The sequence below is a fragment of the Giraffa tippelskirchi genome, chromosome 3, assembly GCF_054371585.1.
Source record: "Giraffa tippelskirchi isolate mGirTip1 chromosome 3, T2T-mGirTip1v1.2.pri, whole genome shotgun sequence".
Classification (NCBI taxonomy): Eukaryota; Metazoa; Chordata; class Mammalia; order Artiodactyla; family Giraffidae; genus Giraffa; species Giraffa tippelskirchi.
In genome coordinates this window covers 80,534,945-80,555,390 of record NC_137277.1, presented here as the reverse complement: position 1 = coordinate 80,555,390, position 20,446 = coordinate 80,534,945, and the positions used below count along the sequence as shown (strand labels likewise).

The 20,446-nt window shown below is 35.6% G+C and overlaps 1 protein-coding gene across 1 annotated transcript in view; it reads right to left on the bottom strand.

The window, feature by feature from the left end:
- The window catches only part of TTN (titin), a 274,932-nt gene that overhangs the window by 101,798 nt on the left and 152,688 nt on the right, over positions 1-20,446 (bottom strand). Inside the window, exons 202-225 of the mRNA XM_081579499.1 lie at positions 20,005-20,118; positions 18,435-18,503; positions 16,513-16,593; positions 15,541-15,615; positions 14,846-14,935; positions 14,348-14,410; positions 13,924-14,013; positions 12,119-12,169; positions 11,153-11,554; positions 10,705-10,983; positions 10,186-10,461; positions 9,698-9,837; positions 9,037-9,163; positions 8,681-8,944; positions 8,115-8,381; positions 7,717-7,980; positions 7,487-7,626; positions 7,194-7,320; positions 6,808-7,074; positions 6,422-6,688; positions 5,323-5,589; positions 5,092-5,231; positions 4,540-4,666; positions 3,588-3,730 (exon numbers count right to left, since the gene is read on the bottom strand). Of these exons, the coding sequence (XP_081435625.1) occupies positions 3,588-3,730; positions 4,540-4,666; positions 5,092-5,231; positions 5,323-5,589; positions 6,422-6,688; positions 6,808-7,074; positions 7,194-7,320; positions 7,487-7,626; positions 7,717-7,980; positions 8,115-8,381; positions 8,681-8,944; positions 9,037-9,163; positions 9,698-9,837; positions 10,186-10,461; positions 10,705-10,983; positions 11,153-11,554; positions 12,119-12,169; positions 13,924-14,013; positions 14,348-14,410; positions 14,846-14,935; positions 15,541-15,615; positions 16,513-16,593; positions 18,435-18,503; positions 20,005-20,118 (4,130 nt within the window). The remainder of the gene's footprint in view (positions 1-3,587; positions 3,731-4,539; positions 4,667-5,091; positions 5,232-5,322; positions 5,590-6,421; positions 6,689-6,807; positions 7,075-7,193; positions 7,321-7,486; positions 7,627-7,716; positions 7,981-8,114; positions 8,382-8,680; positions 8,945-9,036; positions 9,164-9,697; positions 9,838-10,185; positions 10,462-10,704; positions 10,984-11,152; positions 11,555-12,118; positions 12,170-13,923; positions 14,014-14,347; positions 14,411-14,845; positions 14,936-15,540; positions 15,616-16,512; positions 16,594-18,434; positions 18,504-20,004; positions 20,119-20,446) is intronic.

Genomic DNA, 20,446 nt, shown 5'->3' with positions numbered 1-20,446 from the left:
TTTACCTGAGTGCAGTGGTGGGGAGAGGCTAATTGGATGAACTGATCAAAAGGTAGAAACTTCTTGTTAAAGATAAATAAGTACTAGGGATGTAATGTACTACAACACAACAGACATAATGAACACTGCTGTATGTTATATATGAAGGTTGTTAAGAGGGTAAATCCTAAGAGTTCTAACCACAGGACAAAATTTTTTGCTTTATCTTTAATATGAGATAATAGGTGCTCACAAAACATTGTGGTAATCATTTCATAATACACATAAGCCAAATTATTATGCTGTACACTTTAAACTTATACAGTGCTGTATGTCAATTATATATCAATAAAACTGGAAGAAAAAAGAATATATGAAACAACATTCCTCTCTCTATATATATATGTATATATACATATATATACATATATATGTAGGTACATTTAGTTCATTCAGGTAAAGACTTTGAAATAGTGTTTTCCAAAATGTTTTATAATTATTTGTATAGCATATATGTATTTGAAAATAATTTAAACCAATAGTTTGGAATCTTTTGAGGAAATTTTAGGCTTTTATAGTTTGCAGTTACCTTTATATAGTTACAGGTAGGACTTCTATGTTGAAATGCCTTGGTGAATTTATATATGTATGAGTATTTATATGTATACATATATATTTGACTCCATTTTACTACTGGGTTTACATATATAAAGGAAGAACTTATAATAATAGCTAAATCATGAAAGTAAGGGAAAAAAATGATCACATATAGTTAGCTGAAAGTAAACCTTATGTTCTAAATGTAAGATGTTTGCCTTGCAATGAACTAAAATTCTTTCCATTTATTCAGCAATTATTTTGCAAACCAATTAAACATGTGATTAAAATAATTTTTTCAGTTTCTTAATTTTGTTAGAAAACACAAATGAAGATGTTGGCTCTTCATTCACATATGAAAGTCATGTATTTGCACCTTATGACTGGGAAAAGCAGGTATCAGACGAGCTATGATTGTTCACATAGCACAAATGGATAAAGAGACTCCAGAACTAGTGAAAGCAGGAGACTACTGTGATCTGAGAGTATGAAGACAAATGCTGCCACTACCGTTAATATTTTGATTTAGATTATTGTTGTCAATGCAACCTTAGGTGGTTTGAAGGGGTATCACCTGTAGGAAAATGAACTGTCAAAAAGAATACACTGCCTTGATATGGGCTGCAATTAGTTCCCGTAACTGGCTTGTGCAACTGATAATCAGGCTACAGACAGAGCTATCCTGACAGTAAATTATAAGACAATTGGAGGTTCTTCTAGTTCAACCATCCCAAATTCCTCAAGACATTGTGCCCTGTCATAGAGATTGATTTTGCTGAAGAGTTCACTTACAGTTAAGAATAATGTAAAAAGTTTTACCAGTAGAACTGTTTATTATGGTGGTATAAAGAAAAGAGTTAGGAATGAAGTTTCATATGAAGGTTTTTCCTTAATGAGGAGCTGGGCTATTAAAATAACTACCTTAATAATTGGGAAAGCCAAAACAAAATAAGGGAGTAAATAGGAGAAAGTAATTAAGATATGTTCTAGGAACACAGCTACTTATTCAAGGACACAGTGCTTGAATGGGAGAAAGATTGTTTTTGTGATGATGTTTCAATACAAATTGTGCATTTAAAAATTCGACTGACTTAGGGCTATTTTAAAAAGTATCTCAGGTTCTAATCTACCAACAGATATATCTTATTTGTTGACACATGGTTTTATCATTGAAATTTCACTGAGGTTACTCTAGAATATTCTATCACCAAGAACTTGGCTCAGTGGTTCTCAGGAAATATTGCTGTACACCTGAAACTAACACAACATTGTAAATCAACTATACTCCAAAAATTTTTTCAAAATAAAATGGTCTGGTTTTTACATTAGAACTAATACGACTAATCTTTTAATTAAAAGCTCTTAATTTGAGCTAAAGATATTTAGTAGCAAAAGAGTAATATCATTTGTCCTTAAGCAATGTTCCTTTGGGACTTCCCTTGTGGCTCAGACAGTAGAGAATCCACTTGCAGTGCAGAAGACCAGATTTCAATGCCTGGGTCAGGAAGATCCCCTGGAGAAGCGAATGGCTACCCACTCTAGTATTCTTGCCTGTAGTATTCTATGGACAGAGGCTGGCTGACTACAGTTCATGGGGTTTCAAAGAGTCGGACACAACTGAAGCGACTAACACTTTCTCTTTCAGTGTTCCTTAATTCAAATCATGAAAGGATCTTGAAAAATCAACCAATTCTCTGCCTTTAGACGTGAGACAATTAAACCACACTTAACTGGACAAATGCGTATTTTGAAAAAGCAAACTTGAAGGTGGAGATGCCTCCATCACCCAGTTCAGTATATGTAGATGACCTCACAGTGAGGACGCTTTCCTCATTTAACTTAATTCTCTTGCTGCAGATTGAGTGTATGACTGTTTTCTATCCTTGGTAACAAAGGAGATCAACTGGTCATTACTGTCTGTATAGCAGGCAGATTTTATCTCCCAGATGAATGTTAACTGATTACCCTTCAATTCCTTTGTTAAAATACTACTATTTTTGTTCAAGAATAGTTGTTCAAAGGCATTTTCCTTCTAATACTTTAATCAACTTTGTGGCTCTTAATTAAACCCAATCCCTTTTTAATTATATTCCTATAATTCTTAACAGTTTGATTTATATTGAAGACTTGATGTCACATTTGATACTATTTCTAAAAATACTGAAAAAAAAATTGACATAATGACCTGTGCTTATTTCCAACACATGTTGGATGTTTTCTATATATTTTATTTCAAGAATTCAAAATTAATGGTGAGTTATCAAGATAATTTAAACACATGTTGTCTTAGGGAGCAAAATACATAGTTCAATTTGGGTATTGAGGTAGTTATTCAATACCCACCACAAGCTAGTTACTTCCTAAAACTTCTTAACGTATATTTGTTCATACATGTGGATAATCACAGAGCCCTTCTTTCTTGCTACCACCATCGGGTGCATTTTAAATAGTCCATTTGCATTCCAGAATTTGCACAGCTCAAAGCACTTGACGGTTAAAAATAGCTTTGGAGAAATGCTTGAAGAGCAGATCCACCCAGAAGTTATCTCAACTACTTGATCAACTGCCCGAAATGGAATTTCCATCCTCTCCTCTTAATCCCCTTATATGCAGAACACGAAGTAGCACGGAGAGAATTCGCTATGAAACTTAATCTGTACCCTTGTACCGCATCACAAATCAGAAAGCCTTTTTGATCCTTTTTGTCTTCAATGAATTAAACTATCACTGATCATTAATGAATGTTTGCCTTTTCTGCAAAAACCTAAAACTTGATCATACTCAAAATTTTAATTTCCATTTCAGTAGAAATATCATCAGGTTAAACCCAACAAAAATGAGAAGAACCTGCTTTACAGTGTCAACAGAAATCACGCTTGAGTAGGGAGAAGAAAGGGAAGAGGGAGACAAGGGAACAGTAAGAAAGTGAAGAACAAGGAGCAAATATGTGAAGATGAAAGAACTGAGGGAGAAAGAAGTGCAGGCAAGGCCACCACCCGTCTGCTTCTGACCTTGTCACTGGGCTCCAGCTTGTTCCCTCTGAGGTACCATTCCACTGGGATGTCCTCATAGGACAGCTCGCAGTCGAAAGTGGCAGTCTCCCCTGCAGTCACCGTGACGTCCTTCAGAGGCCTCAGGAGACCAATGACGCGGGCTGTGCGAAGGGAAGGAAATAGCTCCCGGTGACTCATTTTGTAATTCCCAAAGGATAGATACAGATTTAGTTATTGATCTTCATGGTTGCTTTCTGCAAGGAGGAAAGAGCCACAGGACTGCCTGCTGTTCTCAATCCCGTGTGAACATGGCCCCTTGGTGCCGAGAAGGGGAGAGCAGGTGGCCAGGGAGCGGGTATCTATCTGTAGGGGCCCTTTCGTTCTGATTTGCAAGGTCAGCGAGAAGTTTGTGCTGCATCTGTTGTTCTCCCAGGCATCGAGTTCCTCTTGCTACATAAGGTATGTGACTTCCAAAATAACTAAGACTCTGATTGGGAGAGGACAAGGGCCCCTCAATCACACAGCCTGTCCAATCCATAAACACTTCTGCACCTTCCAAAAATGTTAGCTTGATGCTTCCTGCCTCCCTTCTTGAGTCTGAAATGCCCACACAGCAGAGTTTTTCTTTTTTGTGTGAAAGTTGTACAGCCACCTGAAAATTTCTTTAAGGGTCTTTAGGAGTTCTGAGTTAGACTCTTTTTCTATGAATATTCTACTTTGAAAGAATTAGGGAGTGGGGGAGTCTGAGACTTAACTTTTTTTGGTTCAAACAGAATGGTTGATGAAATTACCAAACTTTAGAATTTGAACCACCAGGTGTATGAGGATGACAAAGAAGTAAATACCAGAAAGCCAGTTTCTATACTTTAATAATGTTTTCTAATTAACTAATAAATCCAACTAATTTCACTCACATCCAGTTGCTGTAGGAGTATACCATTCACTTTCAGCAGAAAGACATAATACTTACGTTTTACTCGGAGGTGGGCACTAGATTTAACATTGGCAGCTTGGAAATCCACCCCCCCAGTCTGGTCCAGGCGGCAGTTGTGCAAAATAAGGAAGTGTGTTTTGCCTTCTTCCTTGATCTCACATTCCTGTGTCAAAAGAGAGGAAAGATTCCATAGGAAGTCATCTTCTTTGGTATTTTGTTCTGAGGATAAAATACCTTAACTAAAGGAATTTACGAGGAAAACTCTTGAGGTGACTATATAATTTTCGGTTTTGTAAAAGAAAGCTCACAAATATTATTCATGATGGCAATATTTATTTTAGCTGCTTCATTCTAAACCAACTAGCAGCATTTACAGAATATCTAGAACTTTGTACCAATGCTGGATCAAAAATATGCAAGTGTGCCTATCTGAGCCCATTCATAGACACTAATAGCTCTCATTGGCTTGAGTTCTGATGAACTTGATATCATGTTTTAAATGCCTTGTGTGCACTCTGACTTTTCTCCTGTCCTTTTCCTATCTCACACAGCTCCTCTGGGCATTGATGCGTTCAGAAATAGCCTTACAGGTGTTTGGAGCAGGGCCTCTCCCTTGAGTTTCCAGTTGGCGTGGATATCATCTTCCGAGATTTCAGTTTCAAAGCGGGCCGTCTCGGTCTCCATCACCTCCACACTGTACAGGGGTCGCACCAGTTTAATTTCCCGATCTAGAAAAGTGCAGGGTCAGCATGTGTCATTAGCCTCTGGCAGAAATAACTCCAACAGCTTCAAGAATAAAGCTTGTGGAAATTTCCTTACCCTCAATGTTAAGCTTTCCTGAGGTCTTATCTGTCCCACAGTCACAGGTGTACTGTCCAATATCTGATTTCAAGGCTTTCTTTAGGATTAGCATGCGTTTCTTGCCATCTGCCTTAATAACAACATTTTTAGATGGCTTTATTTCCTGTCCATCCTTAAACCATTTCACTGGTGCATCTGCTTTGCTAATTTCACACTGTAGAATCACTTCATCTTTCTCTACGCCGGTGTAATCTTGAAGCTTTCCTGTAAAGTATGGATCTCCCTCTGCAAGTAAAGTATAAGTGAAAAAAATTCATTAACCACCTAAGGAGATAAAAATCTCTTGGAAGGTTAAAGGGGCAGCTCACAGAAGTCTGGGTGTATTTAAAAAGTGTACCATGCTTCCACTCTTAACATGTATGTTCAAAAGTTCTCTAAAAGTTAGAAAAGGAATTGATGCCTGGGATTTATCAAGATCTAATCTATCTATATTATATTTTCAAGTATTTTATTAACAGTAGTATGAAAGACACAGAAATTTAGCTTCAAACAATTGTGTGTTCCTCCATCATTCAGCTAAATTTTAAATTTCTTAGCAAATCTCCTATGACTAGTTTACCTGTAAGCTTTCCAGTTCACATTATTAGTTCTTCTTCTATCAATTAATAGTTTGCCTTTAATAGTCACTATACATGTTAGACTTCATATATAATCTGCCTGATACTAGCAGCCCAGGAAAAACAATGAGCTTTATTAATGTAAGTTCTGTGATTCTTAGGGACTTGAGAAACATTTTTCTGAAATAATTTTGATGAAGTGAAGAGAGAGGAAGTATTTATATTCCTAATTTTAAATATGATAAGGCTCCATAATTAATTGAGTTTTAATTCTGATTTAAACTGGCTATTTTGAAAGCCTGAGTCTTTATTCCTTTAAAATCCTCATGTTTTTAGGTTAAAATATTTCAGACACAAGCCTAATAATGTATGTGATCGTTTCTTAAGGGCAGGCATTGCTTTCATGCAATATAACACTTGAAAGATTTTACACAGTAGATACTACATAAATTTCTGATGAATTGAATGCAATAAATTAAATTAAAAAAAAAAACACCTACCAAGCACAGTGAGTTTGGCTTCTGAACTTAACCCCATAGCTTCCACTTTAATTTGAGAGGTATCGTCAATAGAGAGGTTTCTGAATGTGATGGAATGGGTCTTCCCTTCATCATCCATTGAGACCGATCTGGTGGTGTGCAGGCGCTGGTCGTTCTTGAACCAGCGAACACGGATGTTATCATGGGACAGTTCCACAGTAAACACAGCACTTTCCCTCTCTTTGGCTGTTACATCCTTGAGTGGGGTGAGGAATTTAAGTCGGATTCCTATCAAGAAAACAATAACAACAACAATTTACTAATTCCAATCCTTAAAGGAGGATATATAAAAGCAAAAATTAAAAAAAAAAGCATTTAAAGGTAGCCTATCTGATAAGAATGCTTACCTTCAATGGTCAGTTTGCCACTTGTATGCTTATCTTCAGCTTCAAATATGTATTTTGCTTCATCTTCAAAAGCGGCAGATTTGATCACCAGTGAATGCTTGGTGCCATCCTTGATAAGCTCAATTTTGTCATTGCCTGTGATTTCCTGGGTTCCTTTCAGCCAACGGTATGTTTTGGGCTCCCTGGATACTTCACATTCAAACTTAGCTTCATCTTTCTCAAAGACTTTAACGTCACTGAGAGGTGTGATGAAGATAAGTGGCAATTCTGAAAAAAAGAATAGGGTGTGGATGAAGCCAGAATATGCTTCCAGTCATCAGTTCTGGGTCTCAAAAGGAAGCCCTTGCAAAGAAAATACAGAAGGGTGGCTGGCAAGCAGAATGTACCTTTCACTTTCAGATTGGCTGCGGATTTAGCATTGGCAGCTTGGAAGGAGACCTTGCCAGTCATATCCAGCCGGCAGTTATAAAGGACCAGAATATGCTTCTTCCCGTCTTCAATGATCTCACAGTCCTGTGTGGAGTGAGATGAGGAGGAAAGAGAAAGAAAAACATCATTTTCATAACTGGTTATTCCTACAAATAATCAAGAGATTTTTGAACCAGAAATGTACCATCTTTCACCAGTGAGCAAGCAAGCGCCCCACCCCCACCTATGTGCTCAGATCATTGCGACTTACAGGGGAAGCAGTTAAAGGCTCTCCTTTTAACTTCCACTGGCCATGGACATCTGGTTCAGAAAGTTCAATTTCAAAGCGAGCTGTTTCACCCACAAACACTTCTACTCCATACAGAGGCTTTTCCACTTTTATTAGTCGGGCTGAAATTTATACAGAGTTTTGTTAAGAATGACTGAACAAAGCAATTGCAGATTCAGATGGGGTACCTTTAGAACTTCTGTGTAACTCACCCTCAACAGTGACATTTGCCTTTGTTGTGTCCGTGCCGCAGTCACACACGTATTCCCCTTTGTCTTTCAGATCTGCCTTTTTGATTTTTAAGGTGCGGTGCAGGCCATCTGCCTTGATGGAGTGTTTGGGTGAAGGTAGAAGCTCTTCCCCATCTTTGAACCATTTCACTGGCACATCTTTGCTCACTTCACATTTGAGAATAATCTCGTCCTTCTCAACTGCCGTCTTGTCATGCAGTTTCACAGTGAAGTAGGGATCGGCCTCTGTAAGGGACATTTGGCAGATAATCAGGAGAACGTCAAAGTGATATTAAAGAGTTACACATTGCAAAATGTTTAACTGTTACCCACTCCACCATCCAAAAGTCAGCTCTCTGGTTACAGTTGGTCACATTTACCTAAGACCTTCAGGTTTGCTGTGGAGCTGAGGTCCTTAACCTGGGCTTTGATCTGGGATATATCATCCATTGTCACTTCTCTCATTTCCAGCTTGTGAGTCTTGCCCTCCGAGGAGATGAGTACAGTCCTACTCGTGTGGAGTTTGGCATCATTTTTGAACCAGACCACGTGCATTTTTTCATGAGAAAGTTCACAGACAAAAGTCGCTGTTTCACCTTCTTTCACAGTCTGATCTTCAAGAGGTGATATGAATTTCAGCCTTATACCTGCAATGCAAGGTAATATGATCAGAAATACAATTTACCTTCAGAAATATTTCACTCTGCCTGGTAAAAATAATCTTTCACATGGCATTTATTGAGTCACCTTTTCAAAAGGATCTATCCTCCATTAAAAAAAAATTAAAGGGGTTGTTTTGATGACAATGTGAAAATAAAGTTGTGGGCTGATGGTCATTTATAGCTATTAAAACTTGGTGTTCTTTTTTTTTGATATTCTGTATGTAAAGTCAGATATTCATGTGCCTAACTACGGGATGTTAGAGTCAGAGCTCACCAGCTCTTACCTGTAACAAATAATCGTGCTGAGGTCTTCTTGCCCTCCACTTCAGCAGTATAGACTCCTTCGTCATCAAACTGAGAATTATTGATGACAAGAATGTGTTTCTTTCCATCAGTAATGATATCAAACTTGTCAGATGACTTGATTATGTCAGGGCCTTTAGACCATATAACATTTGCCTCTCGAGTCAGGACACATTCAAATCGAGCCTGTCGCTTTTCTGGGACCGTGACATCCTTCAGGGGCACAGCAAAGTCAAGTTCGATTTCTGGAAATCAAACATTAAGAATGAGGTTTTTCAGAATGCAGGGGGCTGTCAGATGAAGTTGAGCCCACTCCATGAGTTCTAAAGGCCCATACCTTTCACTGTCAGAATGGCAGTCGTAACTGCATTCAGTGCTTGGTAAAGAACTTCACCAGCTTGGTCCAGTTTGACTTTATGCAAAGTCAAGAAGCGTTTTCCACCATCTACCTTGATCTCACATGTCTGAAAAAGGATACTTTTAGTTAGCATTTGAATGAGATAGATTGTTTCAGATACAGATTTCTATAGAGCAATAAAATAACTGTAATACTACTAATAAAAATAAAGTATATTGTCATAAAATTTTTTTAAAATTGCTGAGCTGTCTACAAATAGTGCATCAAATTTCTTCCCCTCTTTGAGACTTTAGAAGCCAGAAATAATTCCATCATTACTGAACCAAATCTGAGTGTCAGAATCAGTTATAGAATGTAGTTATATGACTGACAATTTATTTTATTTTTTATTGACGTATGGCTGACTTACAATGTTGTGTTTATCACGGGATATCGAATATAGTTCCCTGTGCTATATAGTAGGATGTGTTGTTTACTCATTTGATATATAATAGTTTGTGTCTGCTAACCCCAAACTCCCACACCTCCTCTCTCCCTTGACAACCACTAGTCTGTTCTCTATGTCTGTGAGTCGGTTTCTGTTTTGTAGACAGGTTCATTTGTGTATATGATTAACAACTTAAAAGAAGAAATTACTCACAGGTGAGGGTCTTAGAAGTTCTCCCTTCAGTTTCCACTGTCCAGGAATGTCTGCTTCCGAGATTTCTGCATCAAAGCTTGCACTTTCTTTCTCATAAATGGTAACATCCTCTATTGGCTTAAGCAATTCAACTTCACGGTCTGTATTGGTAAAGGATGAAAAACCATCAGGCGTTAAACAATCTAATGACACTTTTGTGAGTGTACCTATGTATATTATTTTGCCTTAAGGGAAGTCGCTCAGTCGTGTCCGACTCTTTGCGACCCCGTGGACTGTAGCCTACCAGGCTCCTCCGTCCATGGGATTCTCCAGGCAAGAATACTGGAGTGGTTTGCCATTTCCTTCTCCAGGGGATCTTCCCAACCCAGGGATCGAACCCAGGTCTCCAGCATTGCAGGCAGACGCTTTAACCTCTGAGCCACCAGGGAAGTCCTATTTTTGCCTTAGGCACATACAAAACTTAAGAATAAATGGTAAGATTTTTATACCTCCAAGTGTCAGCTTTGCAGGGTATCTTTTCCCTTCAATTTCTACTGCATATTCATCAACATCTTCTGGCATAGCATTCTTAACTTTGAGGTGTATATGATTTCCATCTCTTATTATCTCAGTCTTATCAGTTGGTTCCCAGGGGATTTCATCATATCCTTTGAACCACTTAATGTTTGGAGTATCCTTTGCTATAACACAGGTGAAAACAGCTGTCCCTTTGGGTTTCACATGCTGATCTCGTATGGGTTTCACCAGCCAGTCTCTAATGACTTCTGTATGATTAAAGAGATCAGAAAAGATAATTATGATCTGAATAAGCAATACAAAAACTTCCTTAGTAAATTTCAGAAATAGCAAAAAAATTCTCAAAACTGGACATAATTAATCTGCTATGATTTGATATTCTTCCTGTTAGGTAAGGTGTAAGACTGCTGATATTCTGATACTGGAAACTGAAGATCTCTCTTCTCTTTTCTTAAGAGTAAATAGAACTAATTTCCCAGAGAAGTACTGACCTACTACTTTCACGCAGGATGAGCACTCCAGGTTGTTGGCATTTTCCACAGTCACTGTGTACGTCCCAGCATCAGAGTCATCTGCATCGTTGATGGTCAGAGCCCGCAACAAGCCAATGACGCCGGGCACAATTTTGCCGGGTTTCTCCACGACAATCTTGCCATCCTTCCTCCAGACCACGTCACGTTCTTTGTTTAACTCACAGCTTAAGTACAGTGGCTGTCCTCTGACCACTGTGACTTCCTCTTCAAGCGTTTTTACAAAACGCACAGGAAGTTCTATGGAGAATTGCGATATTAAAAATTGGCAGAGACTTTTCAATACATACAATATTTTCAATGAGATAAAATTTGGAAATAAGTTTTGTTTAAAGGACAATAAAAATTGCTATGGAGGTTTACTGTGTTAGCATTCCATGTGGACCGTATTCAGAAGACTGGAAATTACCTTCAACAATCAGTTTAGCCGTGGAGGTCTTCTCCTTATTTCCCAGACGTAGAACACAGGTGTACTCGCCAGCATCAGAAAGTTGAACATCAATGATATGCAGCTTTCTGTCTTTCCCATCAGCGATGAATCTGTGCTTTGGGCTCTCACGGATATTGCTACCATCTTTCATCCAGCTTGTTACTGCAGTGGATGGGGAGACTAAACACTCAAAGATTGCAGAAGAGCCAATTGACTCTGCTTCAGTCAAGACAATGTCTTTGATTTCTTTCACAAACTTCAGTGGCACAGCCTTCAGCTGGTAGGTGAACGGGGCTTCGTCAGGCGGCTTCTCTCCACCACTTCCTGGTCTTAACTTTTTCCTTTCAGCTTCTATTGGTGAAGGAGTCTTTTTGGCTACACCTAATTCAAAATAAAATTAAAAGTTGAATTGGCATGTCCATAAGGGTCAGAAAGTGCATACCTGGCATCTGCTGGGTAAAACCAGTGATAGAGTGACTATGAGACAAGAGGGGGAAATTTAAGATGAGGCAACTGAAAAGTCAATTGAATTTATCCTGCTTTCTTTCAGAAAGCAAATGAGGTGGCAAAAGGAATCCATGGATAATAAACATTCTTCATTTTCTCAAGTTTGAAAGCCAAATGTATAATGTCCAGATTAATGTCTCATTATTTTATCATCATGTATAAATATCATGTATATGAAGAATGAAACTTGGAACTTGTAGGATTCATTATCCTAAAGTGTATATATTACATATGTATTATCCACTTGAGTAATATTAGAGGTGTATTCATTGCGATATCAAAAGACATACCAGTTTTTGCAGAATCAATTAGAAATCATAAAGATTGATATAAATTTTGAGATCCGCCCCGCCCCCCCGAACAGAAAACTGCCCTTGAATGTGAAGTTTCCAAAGAGTGAAAGGTTTTACAACTCAGGTACAGGGAAATGAATCTTACCTTTGATGGGACCTTTTGGCTTGGCAGCCTCCTCTTTCGGTGCTTTGGCTTCTGAAATAAAAATGAAACCCAGCATTGAAACAATTTTCAGACTTATTTCATGCTTAGTAGTAAACCATGTGGGCTGAATCATGCTCTTTATTACAAATATGAATGCATGAAGAAAAATTTGATTTATTTATGTGACTTTTACTGAGAATATCTGGATATTTCCAGCAAGGCATATTCTGAATGTTGTGACCAAGCTAAATTGCCAATGTTTCTAGGATTAAAAAATTACCCTCAGCAAGTAATTCTTGCTTATTCTTACCTTGTGAGGTAAGGCTTACTCTTACCTTGTGAGGAAGAGTTTTACTCTTACCTAGCTGTGTAAAATATTTTGTATGTTAATGTGTGTGCTGGTTTTGTGAATCAAGAAATACCTTTTTTTGTCAACAAGGAATCAATGTAGGCAAAAGGGAAATAACCCAGAAGTTACCAAAAGCCTTTCTTTATTAAGCTGGGCAAATAAATCCAGGGAAGACGACAGAAAAAGAAAGGGTCTGTGTACTACAAATGTACAAATTCTTTGAAGATTTCCCTTAATTAGACAATGAACTAAGGCAAAACCAAGACAGGTCCCACACTTAAGAGTTTAATTCAATTAATATGCGGCAGTATAAATTGTAGAACCAGTTCTTTACTGTCAGACCCTGGGGATATGAGAAAAGCTGTACTTTTACACATACTTAATTATCTCAATGACAGTTCTTGTCTTTTTCTAAACTAATAAAAGTGTCACATAAAAATCATAAAATTTTAGAAGAATAATGCCCAAACCATAAGTATCAGTGACAACATATGTTATATAATATTAAAATTAAACCATAGATGAAAGAACACAGTATATTGTCTCATGTTATTAAACATAATAAAAATCAAAATATTTCTTGCTATGTACCAAGAACTGTGCTAAAAATTTTGCATATAGTCAATCCTCATAATAGTTTTAATAGGTAGAGTTATTAAATATTCTGATTTTACAGACTAGGAAATTAAAATTTAAAGAAATGAAGGAAGTAGCCAAAGATCAAATAGTTAGGACATGTGTTTATCAATGATCTATACATGTCAAATCATTTTGGTTTTGAGATTATCACCCAAGTGATTAATAGTTCAACCAATACGTATTTTAAGTTTGTACCTAAGATACCTATACCACTGAGTTAGTACATTTGAGAAAATTACTGTTGATCTAAATTCTTATATAGATTTAAAGGCAGAACTATGCAGTCCTTTTTGTTTCTCTTCATTGTGGTAAAATATACCTAACATAAAACTGACCAGTTTAACCATTTTTAGGTGTACAATTCAGTTGCATTAAATACTTCACAATATTATGCAACCATCAACACTATCCATTTCCAGAAAATTTCCTTTATCCCAAAATGCAGTCTTTTTAAAAAGTGAGAAATGATTTTTACAGGGCACATGGGAAATTTGAATCTCCATGGGATTCCTATATGTATGTCCATAGAGAGTATCTATATGTCTTAATTTTGAACATATTCATTAGTTAATCTCAAAAGCATATAAATAAACGATGCTTTGCAGAAATACACATTTCAATCAAAACACAATATGCATCCATGGATGAGAAAGTAGGTTGGTACAGGGTAGCAGATAAAGAAAATTTAATCATGAATTTATAAGCTCCCACAATTGAAATGATGCTGTTTTTCAACAAAAAGAAAGCTTGATTTTTAATGAAGTTTTCATTAAACCACCAAAACAAACAAGCAAAAAGAAAAGAACAGAATAATTACCTGCTTTCTTTCCAACTACTGGCACTGTCACTGGGGCAGCGATGGGAGCTGGTGGGGGCTCCACAGGAGGTGGTTTGATTATTTTCACTTCTGCAAAAAGATGTTCATTGCATTAATGTATCCTTTGTCACTTCCTAAAACCCATTTGCCTATTTGCCTTCCCTGATGAATTTTAAAATCTAATAAATCGTTTTTCAAAGAACAATATATTCTAACTATAATAAAGTCTATATACAATATAATAATATATTTGAATATATGTGACATTATATTAAATAAAATTTAACAGTATTATCTAAGACATTGGGACATTAGAAATCATTTGATGCATGCACACTTTTACTCCTTTTTTCTTATTAACTATACATTGTTTGTGTGAAACATGAAGGTATATGCTGTTGATATTGAGGATAAGCTTGCTTACCTGGTTCAGGCTTTGGCTTTGGTTCAGGGGGAGGGAGAGGTATCGGTGGCTTGATTTCAGGCACTAAAACAATTCACAGTAGTAAGCAGGTTATCAGTGTTTTTGAAGTTTTTCACAAAGTCAAACCAAAATTGGACAGGTTTAATGTATCTTGGAAGATACTGGAATTTATACACAAACAGTCATCAAGTCAAATACTTGATCCAAGTTTATTCTTACATTTAAACAAAGTACTTAGAAAATACAGCAAGTCAGTTTTACTGATTTTAATGTTATTATTCATCTCACTGCCCATAAACACAATTTTCTTAGTTTTTAAAACTTAGTGATTTATTTAACAAATGGGTGGGCATGAGGCAACTGCACGTGAGAGTGAATTGTAAAGAAAATTAAGCTGGATGAGATGAGCAGAGGTCATGTGTTCAAATCTTAATGCCAGTGTAATGATATTTTAATTGATGCATATTTGTATTTTTAGAGACAACTGGAAGTTTGTACCTTTTGCTGGTTCTGGAATTTTCCTCTCCTTTTTGGTAACAGCTGGAGGTGCTTCAACCTCTTCCACAGCTTTTGGAGGTGGTTCTGGCACTGTAAGATAATAGGATGATTTTCTAGTGTTATTTTAGGATTTGAATCCTTAGAAATCAGCTAATCTGAAATAATCAGACCAAACTATTTTCTAAAGCTCTACTGTTGACTTTAGAAAGAAAACCCTTATATTCTATCCATTAATTTCTGTTTTCTCTTCTTGACTCTGCTTCAATTTATTTTTCTTTTCTTATTTCACCTACTTGCCTCCCAACCCCATTAGTGAGCTCTCTCTCCCTTTCTAAATCACTTCTGAAATAGCAAATACACTCTTCGAGAATAGATAAAAATTAGCCCACTAAAAGCCCCAAATTTTATGAAACATTTCTGACACCTTCCCATGAAGTTATTTTGCAGCCAACTTGATTATTTCACAAATAATAATAACAATGATGATGAGGAAGTGCATGGAAATGCATGAATGGATTTGAAAACTATTAATACTATAAAAATGTTTAAATAGAAAGCAGACAATGGAAAACATAGACAGATGAAATATGAAGCTACATTTATATTTAACTCCATTTATGGTTACAAGATAAACCTTTTGTTAAATCTCAATTTTGTTAAAAGATAATTTCACAAATTTTTACTGAGATTCCTACCTGCAGGTTTTTTAATTTTTTCTACTTTTTTAGGTTCTACTTTAGGTTCTTCCTCTTCAGGTCTCTTTCTTAGAACTTAAAAGACAAAAAGGTTTATATGTAAACCAAGACAAATGAATGAAGATGTTGAATAAGCTTAATGAATGCAAATAATGTACAGAGCAAGAAAAGTGAAAAGCATGCAATCAAGTGCACCAGGAAACTGGCTTTTACACTAAAAATGCTTTTTAAAAAAAGACCAAGTACTGTTAAGGTAATTAAAATAGCACTCAGAGTCACTTTATATAGACAGTCTGTTCAGAGACAAATCCATGGCAGAAATATCCAAACACAAAATTAATAATCTGAAGAGCAAAAAATTCTAATAATTCAATGTTATAATTTAATGAGAAAAGAAGAATTTAAATAAGTACAAAGTTAACAGAAGTGGAGATGGCCAAAGAAATGTAGCCAAGAAATAAGTAATTCTATGTGGAGAAAATGTCAGAATTTGATTCTTCATTCAAATATCTTGTTTCTAATTCTTTAATATTTTATTAGTAGAAAGAAATGCTCAGGTTTTAGAAAATGTTATTTATTAGTTGTGGTAATCCTGTGTCACACTTTCAAACTGAATTTTGAGTTTAGGCTTAAATCATTTGGTGTAATTTAGAGTATTTAATAGGCTTAGTGTATTTTACTACATAATTTGGTTATGAAAATGGCAGCTATAGTCATTGTTATTAGTTTAGAATATTATCAGTTTAGTCATGTCTATTAATGTTGTAAATTTCAAGATACTCTGAATGCTCACAAAATTTCTGTCTTTTTAAAAAGATATGGAAATGATATTTAATTTTCAATGCAACTAGAAATGAATTTTGATAAATTAGGAATCTAATTAGGAGAAAACCAAGGAACAGAAATATTTTGTAAGCTTTCAAGTTCTTTTTGTATATTTGAAGCTGATACAATGTTTGAAAAATACTATACCGCTTTTGAGAACAACTTCTTCCTTTGGTTGAGGTTTAGGTTCAGGAAGTAATTTGCGAACTTTCTTTTCACCTCCAGCCACTTAAAAGAATATGATTTTAAATTTTGAAGTGAATTCATATAAAAAGTAAATTTCAACAAGAAACTGTCTCTTTCAAAACTAGTTAACCATGATGCATAAGTAATAATTCTTGTTGCATATAAGTATCACAGAATTTAAAAGCAAGAACACACTTCAAGTTGTTTCCTCTGCATACATCTATATAACCTTGTGATGAAATTCAATTGCATTAATTTCAGGCAAATATATTCATTCGTCTTAAAAGGGTGTAGAAGATGTTATTCTATATTGACTTTATGAATTTTTCACTCAATACAAGGTTCTTGACAGCATCTTTGCCCCAATATGCAATTGTAGATTGTCCAAATCTACATTGATATTCCCCTGACCATTAATTATAGTAGGCGTGAATGACATTATTCAAATCTCCACTAACGAGAGAAGAAAGCCAAATAATATGGATTATGAACTTGATTTGGGGAAAGGAGAAACGTTTAAACAATCTGAATTTTTAGATATTTCTATAAAATTTCGCATTTGGTGTTTTAAATAAGACATTTGCAATTCATTAAATAACTTTCATTTTATGTGACAAAGATAGACGTGCTTAACTCTTACTTGAAATTTTAAACATACAGAGAAAATATGTAAATATTTCATTTTAAGTATTTTTTCTGTTAAGTATTTTAAGTAATATTTCACAAATATTAAATGTTTTTATCTGTGATAATTATTTTAGAGTTACCAATATTTGTAATGTAAACCATTTTCATTGATCAAGCTGGAGAGATGCCTATGCATTTAATTTCCATCAGTAATATCCTTTACTTATATAATGGATATAGTGAAAATGTATCTTTGCATCTGTTTTTCCATATTATTATTTCATTTTTAAGATCTTATGTATGAGACTCAAGTATAGAACACACCATTGTAGTTATTTTTAAAGTCATTATATTAATATGTCATTACATGTCATTTTAATGTTTGAGTGGCTTTGCAGAGGATTATTACATCCTCTGCATCCACAGGTAACATCCATAGCAACACTAATTTGTAATCTCTGTTTTATAAATGAGGAAATATATATTCAGATGAGTGATTTTTCCAAAATCCCAGAGTGAATCAGGAATAGATTCAACTTATGAGTGTGGATGTGTTAATTACTTAAATAGAACACTATTCCCTACTATGCTCACTGGAAAAATTAACAATTTTGTTTTCAATAGATGTTTTATAAACCTTTATGATTCATTTACTTTTCTTTTTGGTCCAAGCTTAGATAGGGAAAAATACTGTTTAAAGAGAAATACATTTTGAAAAAATGACCTGCAGTGATAATGAAACTTCCCTACAACATGAGATCTGTACATTCAAAAGAATGTTTTGGAGTCTCTGAGAAGAGAGTGATAGGAAAGCCACAAGGAAATCCCTATGAATCATATTAATAGTAAAGAAGGAAAACAGGACTTACTTTTGGTGCTTATAACACTGGCTAAAATACTGTTGTTCAAGTGAAATCGCAAAGCTTTCTATTACTAGCTCTCAGCATTTTAATCTAAGATGTGTCCTGATATTAATGTCAGCTAACCAGTAAAATTTGCTACTTTTTAGTTTAGGAAAATGCAAAAAGACATATGTAGATTATACAAAGAAAACAACATCTATCCATGAATGCATGAAATTGATGAAAGACAATGAAAGCAACACTCAAGAACCAGGACTATAAAAGCTACAAAAACACAAGAAATCAGTGAGACTACTCTCGTTATTATTATTTTTTTTTTTAAAGGAAAGAAGAAGAAAAAGAAGAACATTGTAGAAAGCAGGAAGAGCAAGGCTTTCTAGACTGTTGAAATACCTTTCAGAGGTGTAAGCTCCACTTTTTCTGGAACCACAGGTTTCTCAGGAACTTTCTTCTTCGAAACAGCTTTAAAGAAGATGATCTTCCTTTTATTATTTGTTTATTTAGACTGATCTGAATCAAATTATTAAATACCTGCTTTATTGTCTATACCCAAAAGCATTAATAACAGCCAAGAACAGCCACTGAAGAACATACAAGAAGCGTTCAAACCATGAAAACAGATTCAAGTTTTACTCCAAAGTTGAGCAGTGAGTTAGAGTCTGGCTAAGAAAGATAATTTTTGCTCTTTGCAGGGGTAAGAAATCTTCCTTTGCATATAGATTTTACAAGAAGGGAAACATATTTAAGTGTGTGACTTCATAAAACGTCAATCAACAGATGTAACCTTTTAAGGAGTGCTCGCTTTTTCTATGTCTGATTTAAAATGCCAAAGACTCTCCCTACAGGCCAGGAGGGTTGTAGAGGCAAGAAACAGTCTTCCTAAGGAAAACTCTGATTTTGTGTACCTGTGTAGGTAAGGAACTCTGATTTTGTGTACCTGTGTAGGTAAGGGAAAAGTGCTCACCTAAGATTATATCTAGATTATTTTAGATTGGGAAATCTCATGACACCACAAATAAGACAACATTTCGTTAAAATAAAAAGAATAATACAATTTTGCTAGTTTTTCAGCTTTTAAAGATGTTATTTTAAGAATTAAATAATATTGAATCAACTCAAAGTGAAAGTGAAAATGAAAGTCACTCAGTCATGTCCGACACTTTGCGATCCCATGGACTATAGTCTATGGCATTCTCTAGGCCAGAATACTGGGGTGGGTAGCCTTTCCCTTCTCCAGGGGATCTTCCCAACCCAGGGATCGAACCCAGGTCTCCCGCATTGCAGGCAGATTCTTTACCAGCTGAGCCACAAGGGAAGCCCAAGAATACTGAATTCAAAGAAAAATCTAAATGCAAAGAGAATGAAAGGAAGTTTAACAAGGGGAACAACCACAGAACACAGATGGGTTTTTATCAAGTTGTAAAACAAAAAAGTGGGGAAGCAGTGATAAGTTGTTCATATACCTTCCTTTCATGGTATATGAACACATCAGCTATCGGATCCCATAAATATAATGCCTATAGTATATTTTAAAGCATATGTCATTCTTTAAGGACAAAGTTTTGGCTTTTGTATAAATTCGTTACTGCAATATTAAAAATATCCTGCTAAGTTTTCTTCCACATTTCACATACACAAGATCCCAAAGATATGCACAGCAACCACACTTTGAAATCAGAAAACCCATTCACCCCACTCTGCATGAGAAAGTTAGTTGGACAGCCCCTGCATCCAGATGGTCAGGATGAAGCTAACTATGGCGTACTTTCTGACACTTTGGGCAGCAAGCATGGCCTGACAAGGCACCCAGGGCAACATAAAACACAAATCTTTATGGAATTCCCCAGCATGAGCATGTCCAAAAATACACATTTTAAAAATACATTTCTTGCAAGCACCACTTCAGATGTTTGGATGGAAGTTTGGAGCAGGTTAATAAAACTTTGGAAGTATCATTTTATACCTTTAAGCTGGAATATTTTCTCCTTTACATCTTCTATAGGTGGAGCAGGAGGAGGAGCTGGGGGCCTTGGTTTGAGTTTTGGTTTCTCAATAACCTTCTTTTCAGGTTCAGGTTCTTAAAAGAGTATTTCAGGAGTATTAGTATATGGATACAATGATTGCTATGTGGACTTACAGTATATTCAGCAGAAATATAAGGATATTTATGTAAGAAGTAAGAAGTATATTTAAGTAAGAAGTGCTTTTTTGGATACATAATGTTGGTTTCCAACATAAAACATAAAAATGTTCAACATAAAACATAAGAATATCAACACTGTACATAGATAACAAGTACAGTACAAGCACTAATGAAAATGACAAAGGAAGCATCCATATAAGCCACAGTGACATGAAATAAATAGTACAAATGACATGAATACAGACAACTGAGATGCACATTT